The sequence below is a fragment of the Carcharhinus amblyrhynchos genome, chromosome 2, assembly GCF_965287045.1.
Source record: "Carcharhinus amblyrhynchos chromosome 2, sCarAmb.v2.hapA, whole genome shotgun sequence".
NCBI classification, from domain to species: Eukaryota; Metazoa; Chordata; class Chondrichthyes; order Carcharhiniformes; family Carcharhinidae; genus Carcharhinus; species Carcharhinus amblyrhynchos.
The window spans coordinates 103,024,542-103,035,165 of record NC_137325.1 but is presented as its reverse complement, the minus strand read 5'-3'; the positions used below and the strand labels follow the sequence as shown (position 1 = coordinate 103,035,165).

Here is a 10,624-nt window from a genome sequence, read left to right as displayed (position 1 = left end):
CAAACTACCCAGTCTCCAGGAGAACAGTGACCACAACACCACACAACCTTACCACAGCAACCTCCGCAAGACATGCCGGATCATCGACATGGATACCATCATCACACGTGAGAATACCATCCACCAGGTACACAGTAAATACTCTTGCAACTCGGCCAACATTGTCTACCTGATACGTTGCAAGAAAGGATGTCCCGAAGCATGGTACATTGGGGAGACCATGCAGATGCTACGACAACGGATGAATGAACATCACTCAACAATCACCAGGTAAGACTGTTCCCTTCCTGTTGGCGAACACTTCAGTGGTCACGGGCATTCAGCCTCTGACCTTCAGGTAAGCGTTCTCCAAGGTGGCCTTCACGACACACAACAGCGCAGAGTCGCTGAGCAGAGACTGATAGCCAAGTTCCACACACATGAGGACGGTCTCAACAGGGATCTTGGGTTCATGTCACACTATCTGTAACCCCCGTGGCTTGCCTGGGTTTGCAAAACCTCACTCACTGCGCTGTCTGGAGACAATACACATCTCTTTAACCTGTGATCAGTGCTCCTTCCACACACATTGTCGGCCACTTTAGGACTTGAACAGCAGGTGAGGTGTAAAGATTTGCATTCTAATCAGTAATCTCTAAACTGTCTGTGCTTTACATGCTCTGTCCGAGGCCAGAACTCTCCATTCACCTGATGAAGAGGCAGTCCCCTCGAAAGCTTGTGAGTTTACTATCAAATAAATCAGTTGGACTAAAACCTGGTGTTGTCAGACTTTTTACTGTGTTTACCCCAGTCCAACGCCAGCACATCCACATCATAACTTTCCAAATGCCATGTCAGAATCCATGCAAATATCATCAAACGTATTACTCTCATCCACCTCCCGCACTACAACTTCGAAAAATTCCATCCCATTAGTGAGATGCAACATTCCCTTAACAAATCTGGCCTCTTGCATTTCCCAATTTTAATTACTCCACCATTGGCAGATATGCCTTCATAACCTCTCGAGTTCCTTCCCCAAATGTCTCCCCATCTCCCTTCTCCTTAAAACCTACCCCAATGATCAAGCTTTTGGTTCATTTCAAATGTTGGTTGATAACAATGTGAAATGCTTTGGAATGTTTCCTACATTAAATGATAATGTTGCAGCTCTATAGGACCCTGGTCAGATCCCAGTTGGTGTACTGTGCTCAGTTCTGGTCGCCTCATTACAGGAAGGATGTGGAAGCCTTTGAAAGGGTGCAGAGGAGATTTACAAGGATGTTGCCTGGATTGGGAAGCATGCCTTATGAGGATAGGTTGAGGGCGCTCAGTCTTTTCTCCTTGGAGAGACGAAGGAAGAGGGGTAACCTGATAGAGGTGTATAAGATGTTGAAAGGTATTGATCGAGTGAATAGTCAGAGGTTTTTTCCCCAGGGCTGAAATGGTTGTCACAAGAGGACACAAGCTTAAGGTGTTGGGGACAGATACAGAGGAGATGTCAGGGGTAAGTTTTTCACGGAGAGAGTGGTGGGTGCGTGGAATGAGCTGCCAGCAACGGTGGTGGAGGTGGATTCGATAGGGTTTTCTTAAGAGACTTTTATTTAAGTACATGGAATTTAGTAAGATAGAGGGTTATTGGGTAAGCCTAGTAATCTCTCGGCACAACTTTGTGGGCCAAAGGGGCTGTATTGTGCTGTAGTTCTTCTATGTTTCTAAATTTGCTCAGTGCAATGTACTGTTTCTGTTTTGCATGTTCAAAAGCAACAATCACTAAATCATTCCAAACCTGCTTCCAAACCCTGGATTGGTATGAGTAGGCACATCTATTAAGTTTTACCTTTTGAGGGCAGGTGAGGGTATAGCGGTATTATCACTGGACTAGTAATCCAGAAGACCAGGCTAATACTCTGGCACAGTGGCACAGCGGTTAGCACTGCTGCCTCACAGCACTAGGGTTCAATTCTGACTGTATCTGTGTGGAGTTTCACATTTTCCCTGTGCATGCACGGGTGTCCTCTAGGTGCTCCAGTTTCTCCCACACTCCAAATATGTGCCGGCTAGGTGGATTGGCCATGCTAAATTTTTCCTTAGTGTCCCAAGATGAGGTTAAGTGGATTAATGGGGTAATGGGAATAGGGCTTGGTAGGAGTTAATGGGCCAAATGGCCTCCATCTGCATTATAGCGATTCTATGAAACACAAGTTTAGCTCAGTACTGAAAAATGTAACAGACTTCAGAAACGGTCAGACATTTGGCAGATAAAATTTAGCAGTGAAATAGGAGCATAATGTGATGTCACAAGGGGCTGGGGATTGTGGTAGGCAGGGTGGAGTTCACTCAATTCAATACTTCACACAGTTGTCCAAATACAAAAAAATAAATATTTATTTAAAGGTCTTCAGATACTCAGCAAAAACTGAAAGGAAATAAACACCTATCTCTGCTTTGAGCCTAACTTTACACACATCTCAGTTAAAACTGGTTGGATAATCCGTTTCCCAGGGAAAATGCAACACAGTATATAACACGACAATCCTTCAGGTGGGCGAGGCAGAGGCAAGGTCAAAACATAGATGAAGGCAGCTTCTCATACAAATCAATCCAAATCAGGGTTTTCACACAGTCTGAGGTCAGCAAAAAAATTTATGCGCACAGCAAATTCTTCACTCTACAAAATACCCTCCTCCTATTCACCAATTGCCTTCCACATTTAGTAGGACTCAGTGCTCTGCACATATAGTCTCCCAAGGCTATCCAGCTGATCCTCATTGCACTGACTTCTGATAGGGGTTTTCCGTCAGTCTGCCATGTGACTTTCAGGTTGATTTTCTGTGGCTATCTTGGTAGAAGGGAACTCTGCTAAGAAACTGTACATTGTTATGAATAAAATACTGTCCTTCCAGCCCTTGGTGACACCACAATATATGAATTAGAAGCAATAGGCTATTCAAGACCTCAACATACTCCACTATCCAATAAGTTCATGGCTGACTGGACTGTCCCCTCAATTTCACATTCCACCTACTACCACCACCAATTAAATTATTCATCATGTTAGGAAAAATTAAGAGAGGCATTATAAATTAAATAGTATAATTTTAAAGGGGCTGCAGCAACACAGGGATCTGGGATAAAAGCAAAAAATACAGCGGATGCTGGAATCTGAAACAAAAATGGAAAATGTGCGAAGTGATTCACTTTGGAAGAGTAACAGGAATACAGAGTACTAGTAAGTTACTTGGTAGTGTGGATAAGCAGAGAGATCCTGATGTTCATGTGCATAGATTCCTCAAAGTTGACACCCAGGTTGATAGGGTTGTTAAGAAGGTGTGCGTAGTTTTATTTTTATTGGTGAGTTTCAGAGCCATGAGGTCATGTTGCAGTTTACAAAACTCTGGTGCGGCCACACTTGGGAGTATTGCATACAGTTCTGGTCGCCGCATTATAGGAAGGATGTGGAAGCATTGGAAAGAGTGCAGAGGAGATTTACCAGATGTTGCCTGGTATGGTGGGAAGGTCTTGTGAGGAAAGGCTGAGGGACTTGAGGCTGTTTTTGTTATAGACAAGAAGGTTAAGAGGTTACTTAATAGAGGCATATAAGATGATGAGAGGATTACATAGGGTGGACAGTGAGAGCCTTTTTCCTAGGATTGAGAGGCTAGCACAAGGGAACATAGCTTTAAATTGAGGGGTGATAGATATAGGGTGATAGATGTCAGAGGTAGTTCTTTACTCAGAGAGTAATAAGGGCATGGAATGCCTTGCCTGCAATAGTAATGGACATGCCAATATTAACAACATTTAAATGGTCATTGGATAAACATATGGATGATATTGGAATAGTGTAGGTTAGATGAGCTTTAGATTGGTTTCACAGGTCAGCACAACATCGAGGGCCGAAGGGCTCGTATTATGCTGTAATGTTCTGTTCTATGTTCTAATGCTGAAAAATTTCAGCTGGTCTGACAGCATCTGTGGGGAGAGAATAAATATGCCTTTCTAGTAGCCTTCTCTCAATGGAGAAGGTTTAGAAAGGCATGTGGGTTACATAGCTTTATTAATAGAGGGAGTTCACAAAGGTAAAGAAGTTATGCAATATCTTTATGAAACACTTGTTTGGCTTCAAATTGTGTTCACTTCTGGATATCACACTTTAGGAAAGATATCAAGGCCTTTGATAGGATACAGCAGATATTTACTTGAATGCTACAAAGGATGACTTACCTCCATTATACGGACAGACTGGTGAAGTTGAGAGCATTAATAATGTCAGCTGAGAGCATTAAGAGATTTTATAGAGGCATTCAAAATTTGAGATTTATGATAGTCTGCAACTCATCAACTTAAAAAAGTATGGGGGAAGCAGTTTCAATAATAGCTTTCAGAAGGTCTTTGGACAATTACCTGAAGGCAGCATTGTGGCACAGTGGCTAACACTGCTACTTCACAGCGTCAGGGGCCAAGGTTCAGCTCCAGCCTTTGGTGACTGTGTGCAGTTTGTACTTTCTCCCCGTGTCTGCATGAATTTCCTTCAGGTGCTCAGGTTTCCTCCCAAGTCAAAAGATGTGCAGGTTGGTGGATATGCCTGGGTAAATGCACTAAGTTATGGGGGTAGGACAGCTGGGACTGCCTGAGTGGAATGGCCTCTTTCTGCACTATAGAGATTCTATGGTTCTAGATGTGATGGGCTAACTGGTTAATTCTTTCAAGGAGCTATCACAGGCACATTGAGTTGAATGGCCTCCATCTGTGCTGCATCATTATCGAATTCTATAATTAAAGGGAATATATCCAGTAACATTCTTGTCATTAATATTTTTGAATATTCCCACCTAAATATGGCTGGCTACATTCAACATCTATTGCCACAAATGGTCACACATCAGACATCTGGTGGAATGGTCCTTGCTGTTCCCTCATTGGCTGGAATTTAGTGACTGGTGGACAAACAAATGCTGCTCCAAAAATCAAGAGAACAGGCTATAATTATTTTCAAAATGACACCAATTAGCCTCGATATCTTTAAAATAACATCATATTTTGTTGCATATTATACCACTTTGCACTAGTAGGGGTTATATTATTGCCAAATGGCAGCAAACCCTACGCTGTCTGCAGGTGAGATTGTCAGTGTGTTGAATATTGCAAAGCTTTGCATGAGAATATTCGGTGGAAAATCTCACAAGTGCTTAAGGGTTGGTCACAATCTGGAGTGCACTGCCTTTAAGGGTAGTAGAGGTCGATTCAATCATGACTTTCAAAAGGCAACTGGCTAAGCACTGGAAGGGAAAATGTTTGCAAGATCACAAGAGAAGGCTGGAAAGTAGTTATGTTGCTTTTGCAGACAACCAGCTCAGACTCAAGCTTCCTTCTGTATTCCCTTCTTTGATTCTGCGCTGAAGTTACCATTCATGCAGAATCCCCAACACCAATGAGTAAATAACTAGGGCAGAAGCTCCTTGTATTTTTCAATCAATACTTTCCATGTCTCCCCTGCAGTTAAGATATATTAAAACTGTAAGACTTGATACAAAATTAATTCAACCCTTACAATTTTGAGTTTGTGTATTTTCCTTTTATAAAAAAATTTTACAGAAAGATAACCTTAACATATTCCTTTTCTGTTCCACAAGTACATTTGAATTACACTTCTACCGAGAAACTGACTTGAGTTTTATACTTGGGGATCTTGTGTAAAAATATCAACCAGGACTGAGATTTGAACATGGGGATCGCAAATGTTTGTGGTTCATTTACTTGGCAGGGTTGCTGACAAACCTAGGAGACAGCACTGTGATCGCTACTGTACAACAGTTATGCTGATATTGATATACTTCAGGGAAGAAAACAAATCTAATTCTGGAGTCAAACTGAAATGGCTTTTAATTTTTATTCAAAGACCAATAAGGGCAATTACTTTGTTAATTATTCTGACAATGGACCCCAAAGTCAATTTAAGCATAATTGTTACAGTAAGTCAATTTCTTTTAATTTACTGACCATGTACACTGTGTAATTTGAAAAAAACACTCACTTAAAATGTTGTTTACAATATGAGAGCCAGAAGTAACTTTTAAAATCACAGGATTGAGCAGCATAATCAAATATATTCATCCAGAATATAACAGAATGGTACTAGATTCATCACAGCAGAGAACCAATGTGTCTACCCCTCTTCATTTAACTTTTCTAATTTTGCTTCAAACCGTCTTCTACTGGAATCTAAAATGGTAACACCATGTTTTTTAAAGTCATATCCCACCCTTTCTAGCTCCTCTATGCGATTTTTCAAATTCTTTGCACTGAATTCCAATATTCTTGGCTTCTTCAATAGTTGCTTAATGTTAATGTCACTTTCTAGAAGACAATCAATTTTGTTGGAAAGTTTTTCAAATGAAGCATAGAATGCTGGTGGATAATCCAAAAAGAACTTTTTTACTTCTTCAATGGAACATCCTAATAACTGCAAACGCTCACTTATGTTTTTGAAATTCCTTTTCATATAGTCACTAGAGAGGTCTAAAACCTCGGCACCATGCCCCTGAAGTAGTTTTATAAATTCACTGTTGCTCGGTTTAAGTGCTTCTGTGAAAAAGTCTACATTTGTTTTTATCCTTTTAGTGCTTCTTAAAAGTATGTAAGCATTTTTAGTGATAATCCGCTTAACAAAAGCATCTGGATTCTTGTCACCTAATCTGACACCAAGATCTCGCAGAAGTTTGACCATCTGCTTGTTTAATTCCAAACTATTTGAAAATGTTCGTGGAGCAGTAGTCAAAATGCGATGCAAGTCCTTAGAGGTCAAACCGAGAGAGCAAAGAAATGTTATATTTTTTTCCAGATTTCCATTGTCACTTGAGCGAAAATATGATTCTGGAGAACGCTCAATAACACTAATGATCTCAGAATCTGCATTGAAAATGCTTCGCCATATCTGCCATCTTTCTTCAAGTTGGCAAAAGGAACGTGTGATGGCTCGGGGATACCTTGAGATAATACTGGCAACGGTCTCACGATTGGCACCCTTGTTTCTCAAGAACTCTGCTACACCCTCTTCATTGGTGTCTACTTTTCTCAAGACTCCAGGCTGTCTCTTCCTAGCCATCATAATATCCACACCCAAAACAGTCAAATTGTTCAACAAAACTGTATTTTCAGGTTTTGGGATTGTGCCTGGTGAAGAACTGTGACTGGAAGTGCACAACCTCAGATACGATATCTTCAACTGCGCTGACGGAAAGCAATTTGGAACTTTTGTTCTGCACAGGTATATTTGCATTATTTGGGCTACCAATCTGGCTGCCATATCTCCGCAATAACCACGGCTGATATACTACCTGGTTACAGTCTTCCAAACCTATATAGATGGAAGAAAGAGAAAGCAATGTTAATGAAGTGAGCATTTAAAAGATTGAATTGTTATTTTGCTTTTTAACTAATACTTTCTTACAAATGGCCAGAAATTATGGTTAAGAATTAAAATTGAGATCTTGAAGGTTATGCTGACATGGGAAGTTATGACATTATTCAAATCACAGGTTTGGAGAAATAGTTTTATTATTCTTTCATGGAAGTGAGCATAGCTTCCAACAGTTCAATCACATCCCTAATTAGCCTCGAGGTAGTGGTGGTGATGAGAGATGTCTTCACATGAACCACTGCAGTCCATCTAGTACAGACATCTAAAGTGCTTTAATGAAGGGAGTTCCAGGATTTCAACCCAACAACAGTGAAGGAACAGCTACAAAGATTCCAAGTCAGGATGGTGCATGGCTTGGAGCAATTCTTGAAGCAGAACATTACGTAATTTTACAGCAATACAGTTTGGTTCACAGGGACAGAAATAATAAACCAGGATGGAGAAAAATGTGTTCAGTGTATTGACTACCCAAAAAAGAGGGCAAAACTTGACCTCCGCTTGGGAAATAAAGAAGGCAGCTGACAGAAATGTTAGTGCAGGATCACTTTGGGACCAGTGACTTTATTCCATTAGTTTTAAGATAGCTATGGAGAACGATAGCTTTGGCCCAAAAGTTAAAATTCTAAATTAGGGCAAGGCCAATTTTGATGGTATTAGACAGGAACATTGATTAAGCCAATCTGTTGGCAGGCAAAGGGCTGATAAGTGGGAGGCTTTTAAAAGTGTGTTAACCAGGGTTCAAAGTAAGCACATTCTTTTTGGAGTGAAGGGCAAGGCTGGTAAAAGTAGGGAACCCTGGATGACTCAGGATATTGAGGCCTTGGTCAAGTAGAAGGAGGAGGCACATGACATGCATAGGCAGCTAGGATGAAGTGGATTTCTTTAAGAGTATAGAGGGTATCGGAGTAAAGAGTGAAATCAGGAGGGCAAAAAAAAAGGGACATGAGTTGCTTTGGCAGATGAGGCAAAGCAGCATCAAGAGCTTCTTTAATTGCACCTGTTGCACTTTAATCTGGTGTTGAGACTTTTTGATGACAAAGGTCAGAGCGTGGTTGTAGAGGGTTCTTTTTCAAACCACAGGCCTGTGACCAGCAGTGCACCTCAGGGATCAGTGCTGGCTCCACTGTTTTGTTACATATTAATAAAATCTGGATGAATATTTAGGAGGCCCAGTTAGTAAGTTTGAAGATGACACCAAGATTGGTGGCATAATGGACAGTGAAGAAGGTTAAGTAGGATTGCAATAGGCTCTTACTCAGTTGGGCCAGTGGGCTGCTGAATGACAGATGGAATTAAATTTTGATAAATGCAAAATGATGCATTTTGGTAGATCAAACCAAGGCAGACCTTATTCAGTTAATGGCAGCACATTCCAGTTTGTCACTGCCCCCTGGTTAAAAAGATTTTTCCCTCAAATCTCCCCAATCCTCCTCCCTTCAGTTTTAACTTGTGTCCCCTCACAACTAGCCCCTCAACTAAGGGGAACAGCTGCTCCATATCCACTCTGCCCATGCCCCTTTATCAGGTCACCCCTCAGTGTTCTCTGCTCCATAGCAGTCTGATAGTATCTTTGAAGACATAGAACCAACACTTCAGGTGGGATTTTACAGGCTTGCTCAAGCAAGACCAGAACTTCCCACCACCCCCGCCCCCACGCAAAGGTCGACAGACATTTCCATTCTCCACGCTTTGCCCACTCCCATTCCACGGCAGGCAAGGCAGTAGAATTCCAGCATTTAAGTTTGGGCGACCCTTGGTCAGAGCCTGTAACGATGGAAGAGATGTAACAGGGGCAGAGTAAGACTGGAACAGGGAACCCCATAAAGGCACAGGGCGCCATGCAGCTATCCAAAGCCACACCCTTCATTCCAGCATCCGCACTATTTTGCCCTTGACTTCTGTTCACTCCTGTCCGGTCATTACTCTGGGTCCTCCAACATGCTGTGGCAGAGAACGCCACTCAACTGTTAGACTCACCGCCAGCAGCAGAGACACATCTGACCGCTGCCCACAAACTTTCCCCCGCCCAATGTTGCTGCCCGGCCCTGGGAAAGAGGCACGCGCCTTCCTGTTTTTGGCCGTGCCTTGCCTTCCCATGTGGGCAGGGCCCAAAAAAAATCACAGCGATTGCCCACTAACTGAACGCCAGCCTTGCAAAGTGAAAGCCTGAAGCCAGTGCCAAAAAACACTCCGCTTAAAATGGCTTCGATCCGTGAAAGAGCGCCTGCGCCGCTCTGATCTCGCGAGAGGGGCGGACACAGAGGGCGAGTTTACCCGTTGCCGTGGTAACCAGGCCCCGTCCCCATCAGCCCGTGGAGCCAGAGGCGGATCAGTTCGTCCCGTGGCCACAGTCAGCGCGGTTAGTGGCCGATCCGCGCCGAGCCACTGCTGTGTGTTGATGATGACTGACTTCTAGGAACAGTTGCAGAGAGATGTCTGACCGATCACTGGTTTATTGTGAGAACAGATCTATTTACAGAGGTGGAAGATCGCACTTGACTCGAAAGCCGTGAGCTTTCTCACAGCCTGGATTGTTCCCCCGAAAAAAATTATAAGTACCGAAATTCGCGTAAAAACTGGAGTAAATCCCGCCGGTTTTTGTTTAAAGGTAGAGTGAATCTGGTGCACTGCAGAGTGCCTCAGCTGTGAATCACGCAAAAAAAATCAGGACGCTATTTCCAGTGAAGAGGCCGGCAGCGTAGTGCTGAGCGAGCCACTGCGCATGTGCCGATCTGTCAGCACTGAGATCGACGCGTGCGCAATTGTCCGCATTGTTGGCCTGATCATTGACCGGCTGGTGATGCGATTTCCCAGCCCTCCACCTGCCCCCCCCCCCCCCCCCCAGCAACACTGCCGATGGCTGGCCTGCCAGGCGTGTCTAGGCTGTCCCTGACGCCCACGGCCCCTTCCCCCCCCCCCCCCTCCACCCCACGGCCTACATTGATTACTCCCCAACCAACCTTCTATCCACCCTCTCCCCAGCAACCCATTTCCACCACCCCAATCCCAATAAGAACTAGGAGCAGGAGTAGGCCATTTAGTCCCTCGAGCCTGCCCCACCATTCAATAAGATCATGGCTGAGCTGTCGTGGCTCAGTTCCACATTCCCGCCCTCTCCCCATAACCCTTAATCCCCTTGCCTATCAGAAACCTATCAACCCGCGTCTTAAATATATTTAGCGAGGCAGCCTCCACCATTTCAACGAGCAGAGAATACCGGAG

The 10,624-nt window shown here is 43.3% G+C and overlaps 1 protein-coding gene across 1 annotated transcript; it reads right to left on the bottom strand.

Moving 5' to 3' along the window:
• Window positions 1-5,853: 5,853 nt before the first annotated feature.
• mterf1 (mitochondrial transcription termination factor 1) lies at window positions 5,854-9,608 on the bottom strand. Its single transcript, XM_080217062.1, has 2 exons — window positions 9,380-9,608; window positions 5,854-7,339 (listed from the first exon to the last, which is right to left on the bottom strand). Exon 2 carries the CDS (start codon window positions 7,286-7,288, stop codon window positions 6,149-6,151), a length of 1,140 nt encoding a protein of 379 aa, XP_080073188.1. The 5' UTR covers window positions 7,289-7,339; window positions 9,380-9,608; the 3' UTR covers window positions 5,854-6,148.
• Window positions 9,609-10,624: the final 1,016 nt, after the last annotated feature.